Below are 20,649 nucleotides of genomic sequence, written 5' to 3'. Positions count from 1 at the left end.
CAGACCTGGCAGCTTGAAACTCATGCCAGGTGCTTGTGCATGGATGCCCAAAATTGTAATAGGAAAATAGAGGAGAAACCACTAAAAAATAAAATAAAATAAGATAATAAAAAAGAGTATGATCTAGAAACTAGTAAAGTCTAGATGAAAAAAGAGACTTCAGATGTTTGAACAAGTTAGAAGACTGGCAACTTAATAATTGCTTCACAGTAATTTGGAATTTTCAGTGTTTGGTAAACATTTCTGTACAACATATGAATATTCAGTGGAACAATTGATTAAAAAGAGGTTGAACCTTTCATATTTCTTTAGTAACTTATTAGAATCAAAGCAAGTTTAAAAAAAGATACAATGTGAACTGTCTTCAAGAAATACTTTCTAATTCTAGGGGCCTTAGATAAACCTAAGGCTTAGGAATAGTGATTGATTCTATGTGATACTTTATTTTCTTTCTTTTAAAAAATTTTCTATGCATTTTTAAATTTTGTGATACTTTATTTTCTATTAATAGTTTCTTCTTTGTCACTTTATTTTTTAATTTTTTTAAAGTTTTACTTTAATTTACATATAGTTGTATAAACTTGTACACTGGTTTTTCATAATGGGTGTGCATATGTATATACACACATACATGGATATTTGTATGTATTTGCTAAAGATCATGTGCATTCACCCGAGAGAGATTGGGGGGGGGATAAATCAGGAGAAATGGTCATGCAACAATCAATTCCATCTCTTCCATCTCTCTCTTTTTTGGGGATTTGGGGCACATGCATGTACATGTGCCTGGCATGTTTCTCAAGCCTCTGGGTCCAGAACTTGAACCATGAGTTTGGCCATGTGGGATATGGCTGCCTTAACCACCAGGCCACAGAACCAGCTCAAAACATGCATATTGTGGAATGATCAAATCAGGGCAAATATGTTCACTGTCTCAAACATTTATTATTCTTTTGTGTTCTTTGCACATTTGCAATCCACTTTTCTATTTTGAAATATACATTGAGTTGTTTCCAGCTCTTATTATTCTACTGTATGATAGCACTCTAGAACTGATTCCACTTACATTCTTACTCTCTTGTATCTGTTAACCAACTTTTCCCCATCCCTCCCACTCACCTCTCCTTTGCAGCTTCCTGTACCCATCATTCTAACTTTGTTAGAATAGCTTTATTGACCACCTTTATTATTCTTTTTTAAACTGCCTCAATCCTTTTTGGATTCAAATGAGAGTATAAATAATAAGTACATATATTCTCATCATTCAGTGATGTTAAAAAATAAGTTCACATTATAAAGCAGTATCATTCCACATTTTAAAAGATGTACTTTAATCTAATCTCGATATATTTTACTTCTTGTAGAGCAAAGTGTCAACTGTTCTTTGGAGGTTTTGTTAGGTCCTCCATAAAGAAAAAAGTTCTCGAACATCATAGATTGGTTGACGTGCTATTCTGGGGCTAAGGATTCATGGGGGTAGGCAGTGATGACCACAGGAATGTGGAGCAGCAAATGCCGGCTTTGAAGCATAGGAACCTCTTTGAAATGTTGGGGCTGATGGTTCTTATGGGAACCTGCATCACAGATTGAACAAGCTATGTGAGAATAGAAATGCAGAATAATAGGACAATGATACCCTATCTGTAAACCAACTATGTTTATAGATTCCCTAAATCACAGGTCAAAATAGATTTCACTATAGCAAATATTCCAAGTGCAATATTCTGGCAAAATTTTTGTCTGTCTCATGTATTTTAAGTAAGATTTCTGAGCCATGTGGCTTTTCTAGTAGACTTCAATGACATGTAACCACCAAACACAGACCTTGTCATTTATTTAAGTCCAACTGTCTTTAATCTCTAAGACAATAATACTGTAAGAAACCTTGGGGTTTCACCATAGTCATGGAATGTTACGCAGGCTCAGATTTTCAAGTGTTTTGCTTTTGTTTGTTGGCTGCATTTACTATAGAGGTCTTATGCCCTCTTTCCATCTTTAAATTGGGATCTGTGGTTTTGTGCTCACCAAAGAGACAGACAGAAAGTAAGAAATCACCTCCCAAAGTAGATGGCATGCTGCAGTCCCTTCTTCTCAGTCTCTTCTTGGGATTTTGGGCACACACACGTACCCAGCATGAATCTCAAGCTGCTGGGTCCAGGACTTGAACTGTGGTTGACTCTGTGGGAGTCCAGTGACGTAATCATTACACCACCTGCTGCTCCGTGCTTTTCATTTTCTTTTCTTTTCTTTTCTTTTTTAATCAACGTTCCTCCTCTCTGTTTTAGTTCACCTCCATGAACGAACCACAGTGCTTCTACAATGAGTCCATCGCCTTTTTTTATAACCGAAGTGGAAAATATCTTGCCACAGAATGGAACACGGTCAGCAAGCTGGTGATGGGACTTGGAATCACTGTCTGTATCTTCATCATGTTGGCCAACCTTCTGGTCATGGTGGCAATCTACGTCAACCGCCGCTTCCACTTTCCTATTTATTACTTGATGGCTAATCTGGCTGCTGCGGACTTCTTCGCTGGCTTGGCCTACTTCTACCTAATGTTCAACACAGGACCCAATACTCGGAGATTGACGGTCAGCACCTGGCTCCTCCGTCAGGGCCTCATTGACACCAGCCTGACAGCATCAGTGGCCAACTTACTGGCTATTGCAATTGAGAGGCACATTACAGTTTTCCGCATGCAGCTGCACACACGGATGAGCAACCGACGAGTGGTGGTGGTCATTGTGGTCATCTGGACTATGGCCATTGTCATGGGTGCTATACCCAGTGTAGGCTGGAACTGTATCTGTGATATCGAACATTGTTCCAACATGGCACCCCTCTATAGTGACTCTTACTTAGTTTTTTGGGCCATTTTCAACTTGGTGACCTTTGTGGTAATGGTGGTTCTCTATGCTCACATCTTTGGCTATGTTCGCCAGAGGACTATGAGAATGTCCCGGCATAGTTCTGGACCTCGGCGGAATCGGGATACCATGATGAGCCTTCTCAAGACTGTGGTCATTGTGCTGGGTAAGTTTTGTCTTGATTATAACTTACTTTATAGATTTCCAATGTCTTAGTGTAAACCACATTAGTTTAAGATAGTGTAAAATAACCACATTAGTGTAAGATTGTGTAAGACAAACAATATGGATATTCAATAGATGCAGGAATTACAAGAGGGTGAATCATCTTTGTATCAAATGTCTATGACAAAAATCATTTTACCAGTCTTTCTACAATTACAGAGTCAGCTTTCCGAAAATTTAAGTGTCAGTGGTGTAGGATAAATGATGACGATGTGAAAGATGCCACTGAAGAGTTTGTCTATCCTAGTATTGGAAATCCTAGAATAACCAAACCAATTATTTAGCTTTGAGGAATTTTCTGTTACCAACCAAAGCAGGTACAGACTGAAAACAGTCTCTCACTGCCAGCAAAGCCAAACTTTGACCCATGAGGTTTGTCGAGGAGGAGGGTTTTATCGTAGGTGACATCATCCAGGAGATAGTTAAGGTTATCAGAAGACTAACTCCCTGAATGTTTCTGAGGATGGGCTTTTATGGAAAAATATATTTCCTGCCAATTATTCAAACAAGTCTTTACATGCAAATGAAAGGTTGACCCTTGTGCAGCCTGATTGGTCAACTCAAGCAGCAGTCCTATTGGTCTGTTATTGAAACTGGTTCTGTTCTGATTGGTCACTCTGCTGCAGCCAGCAGCCACACTCCCTTCCTGCAGTGGGATTCAACCTTAGGTCACTAGATCTTCCAGAGCACTGCCCTCCCAGCAAATCCAGAAAACAGCAGTCAGCATCAGGTCTCTGCCAACCAGGCTGGTTCTGACTGCTTGCATTTCCTTTCAGTCCAAATTGTGGAACATTTTTCATGTGTCCTCTACATTACAGATTTTCAGATAAAAAATACTTTTATATAATGCTAATAATATTCTTTCATACGTGTTTTTTTAAAAAGTTTACTTCTTTCATGAGAGAGAGAAATGCACGCGCGCGCGCACACACACACACACACACACACAGAACAAGCAAAAGCAAAAAAAAAAAAAAAAAAAAAAAGGGCAACACATTTAAGGGACCCAAAATACACATTTAAGGGACCCAAAATGGGAAGAAATCTGTTGCTTATGATACCCATGGGTGGTAATGTCTTTGGATCGATGTGTGGTGTATTTATGATGGGAAAATTTATTTGGTATGCTGCAATGATGCACAGTGATTTAATGTAAAACAAATTAATAATAATTAAAATAAAATAGCATCTCCAAAAGGGTCCTGATGTGGTGATTCTCCCCCTAGCCCCACCTTTCAGCCAGCTGCAGATCATGGGAATATGCATGCCTAGTGCATGCAGGGAGTTATCCGATCTTGAACCAGAAACCTTCTCACATGGGATTACCTTGCAGAGTGTCTCATTTTATTGCTGCCTCACCATCTGGTTCCTTTATGTAGTTATTTTTATTAGTTTATTTCTAAGAAAATTATCTTTCACATTCTGTTGTTACAATTACATCGTAGGTAAATATATCAAAGTTTGTATAAATATACTGAACAAAATAGGTGGAAATCAATGGTATTGTGTGACAGTCATCTTTAGGGAAAATGCATTTTTTAAATTACCTTTTTATTCATAATAGGGGAAGTTAATTCATATCTCAAGGTGAAGGGTGAGATTTTATTCTTTCTGTAAGCTCAAATAACTTTGCCTGTTAGTAAGTCTTGTTTTTCCTGGATGAAAAAATTCTTGGTTGTGATCACAAGGAATATACTTATTCATTTGTGTACTCAAAAAATAAAGAGGGATAAGCAGTTGGCATAATGGCTATGTCGCTGGACTCCCATGTAGTCGACTGCAGTTCGAGTCCTGGACCTGGTGGCTTAAACTCACGCCAGGCATGTTTGTGTGCGTGCCCACGATCCTGACAGGAGAATGGAGGAGAAAGGATTGCGGCGTGGCCATCCCCCCTGGGGGGTGATTTCTCGCTTTCTGTCTCTCTGTCTTTCTCTGTCTTTCTGGTGAGTGCATGCGTTGTATAGCAAAAATATCTCCCCCCCAAAAAATTAATAAAAATAAAGAGCACCTATTAGATCCTAGACTCTTTGCTCATGCTTGGAGTTGTTTCTGCAAAAGACAAGCACACAACTTTTCTTTAAGAGCTTACAGTGGAGAGCCTATTTTAAAAATTAACTCAGTGAGAATTTGTTTAGGTATTTGAGTTATATATTTTCCACAGACAATATTCAGGTTACCATTGATTGCAGTTTAAAATTTTTAAAAAAATTATTTCATGAGAGACAGAGAAGGGGGAGTAAAGAGAGAGAACCCTCAACAGGGTCTCATGTTGCAGTTTCCTCTATTCTTCCCCTCCCTGACTCGCCTCCCCAGCCATCTAGCCAGGGGCATGTGTGTACTTATTCTTGGTATGTACAGGTCAATGGGGAAAACGGACCCATATCTTCCATATGGATCCAGAATCATTTGAGTATCTTATTACCACTGTGTCCCTGAGCTCGCCCACCATTTAAAAATATCTTAAAAAAAATCAATTACCATTCATCTTCTCGTATAGATTTCAATAATAAGTTCCTATAATTATGTCTTCCACTTTATAAAGAAATGTTAAGTGAATGTGGCCTGGGAGTATGAACTTCCTCTGAATCTCTGGAAGTTACATACATTGTAGTCACTGACAGGTGGCGTGGTGGTTAAGGTACTGAACTCCTACATGGACAACCACAGTTCAAGTCCTGAACTTGGTGCTTGCCTTCTCACTTTTCCTTTCTCTCTCTGGTCAAATTAAAAAAAAATAATGATAAATACAATTAAATAAATAAATATTAAAAAAAATATTTTAGTCACTAAAAGGAGATGGATCCCTAATTGCCACTAAGTGGATTAGCTTTCTGGTTGTTGATCTGTCTCATTGGTTGGGTTAGGACCAAGCATCATGGAGGATGTTTCTACCTCTACTGATGGTGACCCTCTTGTCGATCTATGAGAAAGGACAATAGGTTTGGCATTTCAGACACAACCAAAGCTCACCTGTGACTAGCTGGAGTACTTAGAAAATATGTCCAGTGGGACCCCCATCACCTCAGATATGAGATTGTCTCAATCCAGCCAATGACATTTAGTGGTACAAACATGATGTCCCTCTGTGTTTAATTATCAACTAAAACAGACCTGTGCCACAAGGACATGATTTCCATGCTATGGACAAAATACATCTTAATTTTTCAAGGATACTATTTTTTGTATGAAATTAAATAACACGAGACATTTTCCTTTATTTCATATTGCATCAAATGTTTGTTCACTCATGATCTGAATGTTGGTTGATGTTTTCCTGTGTGTGTGCTTTCTCTATTATGAATTAAGTGCTACTTAGAGTTCATAGAACTACCAGCAGTAAATGTCTACTAAGCTTGGACTATGAACCTGCCAAGTTCTTGTTTTAATTTTGACCTTTGTTTAATGTCTCCAGTATTCCAATGTGCAATATACTTAATGATTCATGTCAAATTAACTTTGGTGCCTCCTTGGGTTTTTCTGTAGCTTAAATGAGATCATTATTTTGAAGGTTTATGAAAGGGCTACAGTTTCAGTATACATCTGCCCTAAATGCTCCTTCTTCCCCTCCCCACAGACCCCAAACTTGAAAATAAAAATAATGTTGTCCTCTGAGATTTAAACTACCAGACATCACAAAGATAGAATGTGATTAACTACCTCTGGCATAAATAGCGTTATTTTTATTGCCATGAGAGGAAAGAAGTTTTAGGACATTGAACACTCCATTCAGGGTATACTAGGTGAAGAAATTTGGTGAGGTGAGATGAGAATGTGATTTTAGTATGGGAAGCAGAAATCAAATAAATGGCCAGTAGCCTTTTTGAGAAAAACAGCATGATGGGAAGAATGGGTCAGGGGAGAAGATGGAAAGCATACACTAGTGAGGCCATGCCCAGTGCTCTCCTTACAGTATATTCTGCTTGAAGGTTAAGTGTCTATCTCTAGGATGTGATTTTATGGGAGACAAAGGTTGTTCTTGTAAGAACAAGACTTTTGCTCTTCCCAAACCTCTTCTTATTATAAACTAGCCTATTTGACAATTTCCTTCTTTCTCTCTCTCTCTCTTTCTTTCTTTCAACTTTAGTTTGTGCACATTTGATCTTTAATATCTGTCATCTCAGGGACCAGCAGTTAGCATAATGGCTATGTCTCTGGACTCCCATGTAGTCGATTGCGGTTCGCGTCCCAGACCCAGTGGCTTAAAACTCATGCCAGGCACGTGTGCGTGCATGCCCAAGATCTCGAGAGGAGAATAGAGGAGAAGGGATTGTGGCGTGGCCATCCCCCCTAGGGGGTGATTTCTCGCTTTCTGTCTCTGTCTCTCTCTGTCTGGCAAGTGCATGTGCCCTGTAGCAAAATAAAATCTCTCAAAAAAAATATATATATATATCTGTCATCTCAGACAGATCATCTGCTTCATGAGGGCAGCCAGGAATTGCAACGATTTGCTGTCTGCCTTCTCCATATTGCCAGTCTTAGTTATCTGGCACTAAACAGGTACTCAATAAATAATTTTGAACAGGTGAGTATGATGACAAAAGCAAGTTTCTGAGCCTCCAAAACTGAGTACCAGAGAGAGCCATAGTGAAGTTACTATGGAAAACACCAATTTATTCAGCCATGTTGGAGCGAGACCTAGCTATGCTCCTATTACATCCCATGTCTTCCAATGAAAATATCACAGTTTGGAAAAATGACTGGTTACAATGGGTGCTCAGTAAAATAGTATGTTTGTTTTGCTTTCATTTATTCTGGGTAAGTTAGGGTCTCATGAAAGCCTTCAGTTTCCATTTTCACTACATCAGAATAAACTCTGGGCTTAAGACCTGTTTAGTCTTCATGATCAAGAGAAGGATTTATGGGTCCACAAGCTAAATTCTTAGGAGTCAGTTTAAAACAAAGGCTCCTGGGGCCAGGTGATAGCACAGTGATAAAGAGGCTCATGCTTAGGGGAAAGGCTGTGAGTTCAGGAGCTCCCTGAGCATGTGGAGTGCACATGCATGTGCCCAGACTCTAGGCCAGCTGAAACTGACAGTGGGTTCATGGTGTCAAGATCCTGTTGGAGGTGCTTCTCTTTATCTGTCTCTGAAGAAATAATAAATATATTTTTAAAAAAGACATCTTTGAGATTTATGGTGTCAGTACCAGTAGCCGACTGTTAAGCATGAGGTTGTATATAAGCTGTATTTGAATGTATAAAAGTGCCTTTGAATGGAAGTTAATAACTATTCTTGTCAAACACTTCTGTAACATAAACTAAATGGCCAGCACTACTCTACTGTAGAAATGAGTATTTGTAAACAACAACTCTGTGGAGGATAAATATAATCGTCACACTTGACAGGTGGTAAAAAATAAGGTTCAGGGGCCAGCAGGTGGCGTAGTGGTTAAGGCACTGGACTCCCATGTGGCTGACTGCTGTTCGAGTCCCAGACCTGGCAGCTTGATACTTAGGCAGAGCACATGAGCATGCATGCCCAAAATCCTGAGAGGAGAATGGAAGAGAAATAATTGTGGCATGGCTGTCTCACCGGGGAGTGATTTCTTGCTTTTCTCTCTCTGTCTCTCTCTGTGTCTATGGCAAGTACACATGCCCTATTGCAATAAAAACAAAACAAAAAACAAAGAGGTAAAGAGAGGTTAGGTAACTTGCCTGAGGTCACATAGCTAGGAAGTATAGAACCTGGGAGTCCAACTGGTTCCAGAGCCCAGGCCCTTTTCACCTCAATGCTTTCCTAGAATAAGACAACTGCCAGCACATGCTGCATTTTGTGGCAGTTTGAACAGGAGTGTGCTATTAAGTTCAAGTACCACGATCCCATTTGTTTCCACTGATACCGCCTAGCACTGCCTGTGCTTTGTTTCCTGGGTGAAGAAGCTTGAAGGGAGCATTTTCTTCTTTCTTATAATGATGCTCAGAATTCATTTTATCTGCCCCTTTCCACTGTTTATTGTTGTATTATTACCTAGAACCGACTGCTTCTGATTGAAGGAGTGTTTTGTTCAAGGTGTAGTCTGCTTGAGGGTTCATTGTGTCAGCATATCGTGGAATCCTCCCCAGGCTTGAATTCTCCCTATCTGATATTTTACCAGAAATATGTTCCATGGTTGGATCAGAATGGCAGTCAAGATGTTCTTTGTTAATTTGACCAATCTGTCTTGAGTTTGAAGTCTTCTCCTTTCGAGCACTATTCTTGTGATGGTATTTCTGTTGGGGACCATTAAAAAACAGGAAAGCTAGAATTTGGGAAGAGAAAAATCATGGTGAAGGTGTGGATGTTTCTGCATCTGAGCTGTGTGTGAGATATAAAGTATAATAAACCCAGGTGGGATGTATTATCTCTTCCGAGATGAAGAGGGAGACCGTTTTTCTAGTTTGACCCATTTCGGCTGGAAATGATCACCATCGAAGCTAAAGCTCCCCTTATCACCTGTGTAGACTTTCCAGGGTCGATACCTGGTGCTGTTCTTCACGTGTTGTCATTTACTTTACACCAAGGAGAGTTACACTTTCTCCATCTTATATTGAGGGAATGGAGCTAAGATAAGGGCAAGTGGCTTGTCTGAGTCCATTCTTTTTTGTAAGTGGCAAGGCGGGCATCCAGTTATAAGATTCTCGTGGTTCATGTCATTCAGCTGCAGGACACTGTCCACATACCATACAAAAGCCTGTTACCATGGTGATAATAGAGGTGGGAGCCAGATAAGTTTCAGCCCATTGTTTTCTCGATCTCTCTGATGAAAGATAATTTGGCCAATATCCTGTTAGCCAATTCTTACGTACTTCTCTTTTCACTTTAGTTCAACAAAATATGCTGTTGAGGGCTAATAGTGTGCTAAGGGATAAAAAGGGGAGAAAGGAAGCTTCTTTATGGACCTTATAGTAGTAGAGGAGACTAAGAAAGAGCTGCAGAGCATTTGGGTCCACAGGCTACTAGTGGTGATACCAAATGAGTAATCCCAAGTGGCAGGAAGGAGCGACTCCTGGAGGAGGCAATATTGAGGTGGGTCTTGTTGGCAGCGCGGGCAGAGGAGGTCAGCAGTAGCGTGAGCAGCAGATGCTACCTTTGAGGGACGCATCTTCAGATGTGATTAACGTGTGGCGGGTGTGCTGGATGGAGTTTTGACTAAAGGGCCACCATCTTCATAACATGCAAAGGGACCTGCAGAAAGTTCTTGGAAAAATATAATTTTCCACTTTCCATGCAGTCAGTTCTGAACCACTTTTTATAGGGAGATTTTTAACATTTCAAATTCAAAGTACTATAGATTCTATAAAAAAAAATCACAGCATATCAATTAAGTATGAACACTTGGTAATTTTCAAACAGAGATGAAGTCTTACAGAAAACAGGAAATACGAGAGGCTCTCTGAAAAGTTCATGGAAAATGGAGTTATGGTAAAAGTTTATTTTGGGGGACCAGCAGTTAGTGTAATGGCTGTGTCGCTGGACTCCCATGTAGTCGACTGCAGTTCGCGTCCTGGACCTGGTGACTTAAACTCACGCTGGGCACGTGTGCATGCGTGCCCAAGATCCTGAGAGGAGAATGGAGGAGAAGGGATTGCGGCCTGGCCATCCCCTGGGGCGGGGGGATTTCTCGCTTTCTGTCTCTCTGTCTCTCCGTCTGTCTGGCGAGCGCACGTGCCCTGTAGCAAAAACCTCTAAAAAAAAAAAGTTTATTTTGGTGTAAAAAAAATCTCAAAATCCATATATAGTTTTTACATAATATACGTGTTTCTATGAGCTTATTGAAGACTCCCTATGCTAAAGATTTGGCAGGTGCTGAAGGGTTTCCCAAGATAAAATGAGCACCAGCTCCTAAGGTAATCATATAATTTATTATTCACACCAGGACACTTTTGACATGGGCATTACTTGGTTGGGACGCTGGGACATAAACCAAGACTATTTGGGGCAACTCAGGATGTATGGTCAGTAATGGCTGTGTCGCTGGACTCCCATGTAGTCGACTGCAGTTCGCGTCCTGGACCTGGTGACTTAAACTCACGCTGGGCACGTGTGCATGCGTGCCCAAGATCCTGAGAGGAGAATGGAGGAGAAGGGATTGCGGCCTGGCCATCCCCTGGGGCGGGGGGATTTCTCGCTTTCTGTCTCTCTGTCTCTCCGTCTGTCTGGCGAGCGCACGTGCCCTGTAGCAAAAACCTCTAAAAAAAAAAAGTTTATTTTGGTGTAAAAAAAATCTCAAAATCCATATATAGTTTTTACATAATATACGTGTTTCTATGAGCTTATTGAAGACTCCCTATGCTAAAGATTTGGCAGGTGCTGAAGGGTTTCCCAAGATAAAATGAGCACCAGCTCCTAAGGTAATCATATAATTTATTATTCACACCAGGACACTTTTGACATGGGCATTACTTGGTTGGGACGCTGGGACATAAACCAAGACTATTTGGGGCAACTCAGGATGTATGGTCACCCTCCTTCTAGGTGCTGCTTTCTGTTTATTTATAATCTTTCTAGGTTCCCCTTTGGATTTTCAGATGCAGAGCTCAACACTAGATTCATTTCACTGTATAAACATAGTAAAGAAGAATTTTGTAAAAGGCAAGGATCTGTCTAGATTTAGAATTTTAGAGCTTAAAAGTATCATTAAAATCACACCATCCATCACTCTCATCTTACAAATGAAGAAGAGAATGAAACTCCCAAGTCAATTGAGAAGTTTAGGGCTGAGGTAGCTGGTGACCTAAACCAGGACCCAGTTTCCTGCCTTCTATGGAGCTGTTCGTACTGCCCACGCCTCTACTTAGCTCAGTCCTAGCCTCACTTTCCCTTAGTTTCCTTCACGTGAGCATCAGCTCGTACTTCCCGGGGCTAGCTAGGGATTAACTGTAAATCTTGCGGCTGTTATGGTAACTGGCTCCCACAGAAAGGGTCTCCTTGAATTTGGCCTCATTATAACCAATTGCTAATCTTTCTCTCTCTCTCTCTCTTTTTCTTTTGTTAGAGGTTTTTTGCCTTAGGGCATGAGCATTCACCAGAGAGAGACACACACACAGAGACACAGTGAGAGGGAAGTGAGAAATACCCCCCAGGGGGGATGGCCATGCTGCAATCCCTTTTCCATATTCATCCCAGGATCTTGGGCATGCCTGTACACGTGCCTGGCATGATTTTCAAGCCACTGGGTCTGGGACTAGAATTGTGGTCAGTTATGTGAGAGTCCAGTGACATAACTGCTACACCATCTGCTGGTGCCTCAACTGCTAATCTCTTAATGAAGCTTTGACAAAAGACATCTGAAGCTGAATTGATTGTACACTATGTAGCTTCTACTCACACGAGCATCCTATTGGTTTTCTTTCTTTCTTTCTTTCTTTTTCAAGGTTTTTGCCATAGGGCACATGTGCTTACCAGAGACAGAGCAGTGAGAGGGAAATCACCTTCCCTTGCACTCTGGGGGAACAGCCATGCTATAATCCCTTCTCTTCCATCCTCCTGGGATTTGGGGCACACATGCACATGTGTCTGGCATGATTTCCAAGTTGTCAGGTCTAGGACTTGAACTACAGTCACCATGTGGGAAACCTGTACCTTAACTACCATTTCACCTGTTGCCCCCTGTTGGTTTCCTTAACAGCGCTGTGTTACTGTTTAGCATTCAGCTCGGTGTTTTTATTTAGTTAGTGCTTTGTGTGTGTGTGTGTGTGTGTGTGTGTGTTTGTGTTTTCACTTATGTTCATTGAAAAAAATGCCTCTGAGATCTACATTTCACTTGGCTGTTAACTATCTGAGTGATTCTGGGCAAGCAAGCTACTTTCTATGTGCATTCTCTATCGGATGAAATTGGCCAATTTGATTCTGAAGTTTATTTATATTTTATTTATTAGTCTATAAATAGTTATAATGACAGTAACTACTGTACATCGACCATGTAGAGTCGTCTAGTGGAAAAGTTAGAAACAACATAAGAATGAACGCAAGGGATTGTGATTCCGCTCTGTATACATGGTGTATTCCCTTTGTAATAATTCGCTTTTAGGTATGCTATTACTCATTAAAAGGAGTGGCACAATTATAGAGGATCGTCTCACAGAAATGCATTTTATGGCTTTATGAGGCTGCGGAAAGCCCTGTGGCAGGAAGGGGAAGGCATCCCAGTTGGTCCTGCCGCTTGGGGGAGGAGTGGACACAGAGCCTCTTATTCCCTAGCCACAGGTGACCAGCTGAACATCCTGTTGCTCTGAAGGGGAATTAAGTCTACCTCCCAGTCTCCTCAGGTCTCAGTGACGTCCCTGAGTGGACATTCATGAGAGCCTTGATTGTTCGGCCAGCTACTAGACCGGCATGGTGCCATGGGAGGTGGCCAGGAGAGACACCCTGTAGCTGTCCCACAGTGCTGCCCAGACCCCACACCCTGGGCTCAGGTCAAGAGAGAAAACAGCTTGCAAACACCAGTTCTTTATGCTCTTTTGTTGCCCATCTCCATTCAAATATTTTTACTCAGGATAAACTTTTAAACAGAAACAAAACTCAAAAATACCACTTGAATCCAACAGAGTTCCTTCTGAAGTGTGACTGAAGGCATGAGAACATGAAGGACTTTCTACTTTCAGATCTGGATGAAAGTGACCCAGACCTTGTCTAGCTGAGACTTCGTTGGTCTCAATAAGAATGTTGCAAAGTCACTTGCATTAAAGGTGATAACTGATGCAAAGATTCCTTGAATAAATTGTGGCAACCATGGGAATCTCAGTTGCCTGGGGGTTCAGTGCCTAGGTATGCAGGGACAGGCCAGAGTTTGAGTTCTAATCCTGGTACCTCACTTATTCTCTAGGCAAAAATCCGAAGTAGGTGATTTAACCTCTCTAAGCCTCTGTTTCAGAATTAATAAAATAAGTCTAGTAGGACCTTTCTCCTCAAGTAGTTGTAAGCACCTTCTCACACACCAGATCCATATTCCACAGTAGATTTGGTGCTTATTTCTATGACATAATATGAAAGTGCTATTGTATGTGAGTAGCTGTTAGGTTTAACAATTGATGGTAGCTTTTATTCTGAATAACTTTTGCTTTTTCAAAGGTAAGTCTTTACTGCAGCATTGATTTTTCCCTTATTTTTGAAAAGTCCTATTAGCAATGCTATGTGAGAAATTCCTATGAGCATTACAGGAAGTAGCACTTTTGACCTTCTAACCCTCCAGAGATGATTAAGTAGTGTTGACTAGTAAATAGATTTTGGAATAGATTTTATCAATATCAATCAGAAAGTCACCAGCTCTTTCCAATGGATCTGCAGTACTAAGGCACATACTTTCAGGGTGCTATCTGTTCCCTTTAAATCAACAGCGAAGGACAGTGTCTGGCAGATATGGAAGAAATGGCAAATGGGTGGGGTCATCAGACTTTATTGGGTCCAGCAGGTGATGTGGTGGTTAAGTTGCTAGACTCCCACATGGCCGACCACAGTTCAAGTCCCAGACCTAGCAGCTTGCTTTCTCACTTTCTCTTTCTCTCTCTGTCTCTCCGCTGAGTGTGCATGCTCTATTGCAAGTTACCATGATTTGATTGCGCAATGTCTAAAAAGACTTTTAAGATAAAAGTACTATTGGAATTATATCTTTGAGTGATGGTATGTGGGGGTTTATAAAGTGAACTGAAGCAAAGGAATTATTTCTGTTAGATAATCTTTATGCTCTGAATTGAATGAGACATTCAATCACTTTCCTTACATTGTAGTGATTTTGCTACTTAGCTATGACAATAACCTTTGTTAGGCTTGCTAAGATCATGTAAATCCTTGAGGGTGAGAGACAGAGCTTCTCAAATTGTTAGACAGTATTTTCTTGTGTGTGTGTGTGTGTATGTATTTTTTTTTTTTTGCCTGCACTGTATACTGGTATAAGACATTCATTTTTTGAATTGACCAAAGGTAGCAGATTAACCATCATATTATGAAATAAGTGGGTTGTGAATGGTTACTAACCTGTACAAAAAGGGGGGCTGTGAATTTCTATATGTGCAAATAAACATCCTGTGGAAAGCATGGAGTTTACATGCTCTGTAGTGATGTGCATGTGTTTCAGGACCTAAAGATTGTTGCCAGGGAAAGCCAACACCTACACCTGAAGCATGAAGGGAATACAATGCTCTGTCTTTTTTTTTTTTAAGAGAGATTTTTTTTTTTCTCTAGGACATGTACATTCACCAGAGAGAAAGGCAGAGAGACAAGAAGTCAGAAATCAACCCCTACTTCCCACCAGGGAGGGTGGCCACACTGCAATTGCCTTTCCTCCATTCTCCTCTTGGGATTTTGGGCACACACACACAAGTGCCTGGCATGAGTTTTAAGTCACCAGGTCTAGGACTTGAACCATGGTAGACCACATAGGAGTCCAGTGATGTAGTCACTATGCCATCTGCTGGTCCCTCTGTGGTATCTTACAATCCGTAGTGGCCTGGTGGGCAGGGAGATTTCAGAATGTCTGTAATTGACTTTTGTTATTGTCACAGCAGGAGAATTCAAAGGCTTCTGTTATATCTGGTAGTTTATGGTCCAGGGATGGGTTTACATCTGGAACTTGAATGCAAAGTTGGCTATGTGGAATCCAGCCACTGGAACCTCCATGCCACCCACTGGTCCAGCATCCTATATTTGATCTGACATCCCTGACACACATGTACAGACATGACATTATGTTGGACGTAAAGCATTTTAGATGACAATCAACTCTCTATTACATTGATTCTTTTCTTTGTCATAGGGTTCCATATTTTCATGGAAGTCAATTTCAGTACACAGGGGGTTTCATTTATTTCATTTTTCAGATTTTTTTTTTTTTGAGAGGTTTTTGCCATAGGGTGCGTGCGCTCGCCAGACAGAGACAGAGGGACAGAAAGTGAGAAATCACCCCCCCCCGGGGGATGGCCATGCCACAATCCCTTCTCCATTCTCCTCTTGAGATCTTGGGCACACACACACACGCGCCCGGCGTGAGTTTAAGCCACTGGGTCCGGGACTCGAACTGCGGTCGACTACGTGGGAGTCCAGCAACATAGCATTTTTCAGATTTTTATTTTGAGTTGTCAGGAAATAAAGAAAACAACATATCCAATTTATAGAATCTTATATTAGTTTCTAAGAATTTATGCTTGCTTATAATCAGTTCATGTTGTATACCTCCAGACGCAAACTGAATTATTCTTGTCTTTTACATATTCTTTGTCATGCTCTTTGAAAAAAAAAACATTTTAACGAACTCTGTTTTTCTATATAAACAAGGGATTATTTTTCTTATGTTTGTACCTTGGATTTTTGTTTTTAATTTTATCGAGGTTTAAATTGAAGCCTTGTGCCTGAGACGCTACTTTCTATTCATGTGTTTAGTGAAGATGATAGTGTCTAGACTGAGTGTGGTCACGGCTTTACTTAAACCCCGGCAGGTCTCGTCCACCAATAGAGGAGTTATTGTAATGATCCAAAGCAAATATGAAGTTCTCATAGGGTGACACGGCAATAACATGGTCTTTTAGAGCAGTGGGCTTTAATCTGGCATTGGGAGACTGGAAAGTCATGGCTTCACTTATTTATCCTGCCCCAGTAGACTTTTGTTAACACAAAGAACACTGCATTTTAAGTAGGGTTTTCCATGAGTTCATTCTAAACGGGTAATTCTGCACTTCAAAAAGTGTCTCTTTATGTGGCAGGCATGGGTTTATTTGCCTGAGTTATTTTCCTTTCTCTTGGGAGGGAGAAGATAGCCACTTAGGAGCCTTAAAGGACCTGCAGAAGAGACCGATGAAGTGAAAAGTCTGGGAGATTTTGCCGTAGCCAGCAAGTGATTCACCATTTTATGCTGCAGAAGTTTGCTTTGCCTGCATTGCTAAGCCCATGGTGCACAGGAATGCTTCCTTCTATGTAGACCCAGTTTGGAAGGAAAAGCCAAACTATAAATTAAGGAACTGAGGTCCTTGAGTTTCTGAATGAAAACAGGCAAGGCTCTACTTAGACATTCTAAAAAACAGTGTATTGGCGGGTATAAATGAGATGATCCAATGGTCAAATACACCAAAGTTGTAGAGATTAGAGCACTAACTTTATTTAATTTGGCAAATTCTAATTCTTTAGGGGAGAAATAAAAAATATTTTTATTAAAAACATTACTTTTAGGGACCAACAATTGGCATAATGGCTATGTCTCTGGACTCCTATGTAGTTGACTACAGTTCGAGTCCTGGACCCGGTGGCTTAAACTCATGCCAGGTGCGAGTGTGAGTGTGTGCATGCCCAAGCTCCCGAAAGGAGAATGGAGGAGAAGGGATTTTGGCGTGGCCATCCCCCCGGGGGCTGGTGATTCTGTCTCTCTCTGGCTTTGTGGTGAGCGCATATGATCTATAGCAACCCCCCCCACACACAAAAAAATTGAAATTAGAAATAAAAAATATATTCATTTTATATGTATATGTTTGTCTATAATATATTACATAATAAGTGATTTTCTTGTATTACAGTACAACTTATGTTTAATATGTTACTTCTCAGCAATTACTGATTTATAATTTTACTAATAATGTTGTATGGGGTCAGCAAGTGGTGTGGTGGTTAAGGCGTTGGACTACCATATGGTTGACCATGGTTCTAGTCACGGACCTGGCAGCTTACTTTCTCACTTTCTCTCTCTCTAATCAAGTTAAAAAATGATAATAAATAAATAAAATGAAATTAAAATGTTCTAAAAAAAGAATAATAATATAACTTCATTACCAGGTAACTTATTGAGGTCATGTGTTATTTTGATATATTGTTTTGATTAGACTTTGAGGACATTTTTGTACTAACTTTATAAATATGGGTATTTAAATCAGAATTAGGGTGACATGGATTTTTGTTGAAAAGATATTTTTGGAGTGTGTATTATTAATCCACTTTTATCTCTTTAGCCATGTTGTATATAATTCAGTTAAAATATTTCTAATTTGCTACACTTTTTAGATTTAATGAAGCTAAAAATTTCATCAGAATCAAATGCTACAATGGAGACTTAATTGTTAAGTCTTCAATACATAACATAATCAAACATAATCAATTTGTGACAGTGAACGCCTCTACCATTGTGAGTTTTCCTTTTTCTTCTCTTATTTACTTGGTCTTATTATAGCTAAATTTTATCAAAAAGATTTTATTCTTCTTGAAAATTTTAATATGAACTTTAGTGTGCACAGTTTGAGTTTTTTTCATTTTTATTGTGAACTAATTTTTTTTCTACCCATTTCAACCTCTCCTGGGTCTTTAGTTTTGAGAGTTTCTAAAGAAATTATGATATGAATAGTAAGCATGTCAGTGCTACTTTGTCCCAAATTAGTAAAATTTTGAGTAAGAATCTGAGTCTCTGAATTTCAGTCTCTTCATCTGCCAAATACAGAAAATACATACTTGCCGAGGCCACATGTGATATTGAACGTGAGAGCTCCTTTTATAGGAAGTGCCACATAAATATAAGCTATGGCTGTTTTTGCAGCTGCTGCATATAGAGCAGTGACACAGATTTGAAAAGAAATCTCTGGAATGCTAAGTAAGAATGTAATGTAGTGTGGTTGTAAAGACATGCACTGTACTCTAACTCCAGATTGGCTACTTACTGCTTGGTGTGACTTTAGGCAATCCACTTAACCTGTCCGAGGACTTCTTTATCTGTATCATGGAAGCCCTCACTCATTCAGTGTTTCTTCAAGTGTGGTCCCAAGACCACTGTGTCTGAATCACACCGGATACTTGTTAAACTGGCTGATTTTTGGTCCCCTGCTAGAGCCAGATCTTTGTGTTGGCATGCAGGCATAATACTTGGGTCATGTACCACCCCCACTCCCAACCCTACCTCCCACATGACCATGCAGAGTCTGACTTTGGTTTAAATTGCATAGCATTTAGTCTGTTCTTGTTAAATTTTAAACTCAAGTTTTAATTCTTTTCACTGTAAAAAATAACACCTTTTTCAGGGCCATTTAAATAGTGTGTACTGGTGATTGTCTCATGCACATGTATATGTATACCTGCCTTGCAGGGGAGAGAAAGAGAAGGGAAAGGCAAGGCAAGGCAAGGCAAGGGAAAGTTAGAGAGAAACACAAAATAACTAAAGTAAAATCTTGGCTCCTGAAGGGAAAAATTGATACTAGTCTCCTATGACCATTTTTTTTAAATTAAGTTTTTGCCATAGGGCACATGTATTCACTGGGTTCACTGGGGAGAGATAGAGACAGAGAGATGGAAAGTGAGAAATCTCCCCCCAATCAGGGATGACCACACTACAGACCCTTCACCTCCATCCTCCTCTTGGGATTTTTGGGTATGCACACACATGTGCCTGAGTGATTTTCAAACTTCTGAGTCTGGGACTTGAACCACAGTTAGCCATGTGGGAGTCCAGAGCCTCTATCATCATGCCACCTACTGGTTCCCATATATTAATAGTATTATTTTTTTAAAAAAGCATTTTGAGCATTATGTTATGCCATCAAGTAATCTTGGAAAATGTGTTTTTCTACACAAAGTTCAGTCTGTCCATATGAGGAAATACAACCACTTGGCATTTAACTTTTCTCTCTTTTTGCCATTATAAAAAAAATTGAGACAAAAATGTTTTAATATGGATCTTATCTTTTAGTCTTATTGTTTTGTGTCCTTCAGAAAGTTTGTGTCGATTTACACTTTCACTACAAGGTAATGAGAGTAGGTTGTCACATCCATGCCAACACTGAAAGTCTGTTACCTTTAATGAGGTTATGTTGTAGCCATTTATGTTATTTTTATTCAGGAGGGTCAACATTAGCAAACTGAAAAGAGGTGGAAACTTTTCAGGGATTTAGAAGCTAAGAATAAACAAAAATAGGAATGTATTTGGTCACATGTAAAAAGGTATGTTCTACGTTGAAGGACTTTGAGCCTCTTGTTCCTTAGTTCCTACTTCTATTTATTTATTGGTTCTAGCCATTAGTTTCTTTCCCTTTTACTTACAGCTGTTCTATGCTTAGTTTCTCTCGAGCAGCATGGTCTCTGTAGCCACTCTGTAGCACCTTTGGAGCCCTGGATGTGCCTTGTGGGCTCTGGGGTAGTTTGGTAACATCCTGTGGGTCAGACGGTGTGTTCTAAGTCCTAAGTCCTACGGGACTTTGGCTCACAACTCTAGGGAGCATCATTGTCAATGTAGGCTGCCTCATTGGCATTTCTGTGATGGGGCTTCTCTTTGGGTGTTCCTCTGGGTGGTCTCCCTCTGGTGGGGGTGGGCATGGCCTCCAGACCAGGCTGCCTAACTCTCTAGGGACATGCTCTTCCTTAGAGTGACAAAGACCACCTGTGTGCTCAGATCATGCCTCCTTGTTCTTGTGCCTTGTCAACCCAGAAAATGTATGCAAGGTCTTGAAAAAAAATGAATAGAAAATGCATATTATGAAAAAAACTACGCACATATTTCAAAATCTTTTGCACTTATAAAATAAACTCATACCTCAATCCCATGTTTCCATGGACCTTTTGAAGTCCCTTTCTATTTGAAACACTTTGAATAATTATTTTTGGGTTCTGGATTAGACTGCTTG

General features: G+C 40.1%; 1 protein-coding gene across 7 annotated transcripts in view; it reads left to right on the top strand.

The window, feature by feature from the left end:
* The window catches only part of LPAR1 (lysophosphatidic acid receptor 1), a 161,422-nt gene that overhangs the window by 100,508 nt on the left and 40,265 nt on the right, over positions 1-20,649 (top strand). For all 7 annotated transcript variants that reach the window (XM_006142729.3, XM_006142725.3, XM_006142726.3 and 4 more), the window contains exon 3: positions 2,286-3,033. In XM_006142729.3, the coding sequence (XP_006142791.1) occupies positions 2,286-3,033 (748 nt within the window). The remainder of the gene's footprint in view (positions 1-2,285; positions 3,034-20,649) is intronic.

This window comes from Tupaia chinensis, unplaced genomic scaffold (genome assembly GCF_000334495.1).
Source record: "Tupaia chinensis unplaced genomic scaffold, TupChi_1.0 Scaffold000081_1, whole genome shotgun sequence".
Classification (NCBI taxonomy): Eukaryota; Metazoa; Chordata; class Mammalia; order Scandentia; family Tupaiidae; genus Tupaia; species Tupaia belangeri.
This window is presented reverse-complemented; position numbering and strand designations above follow the sequence as displayed.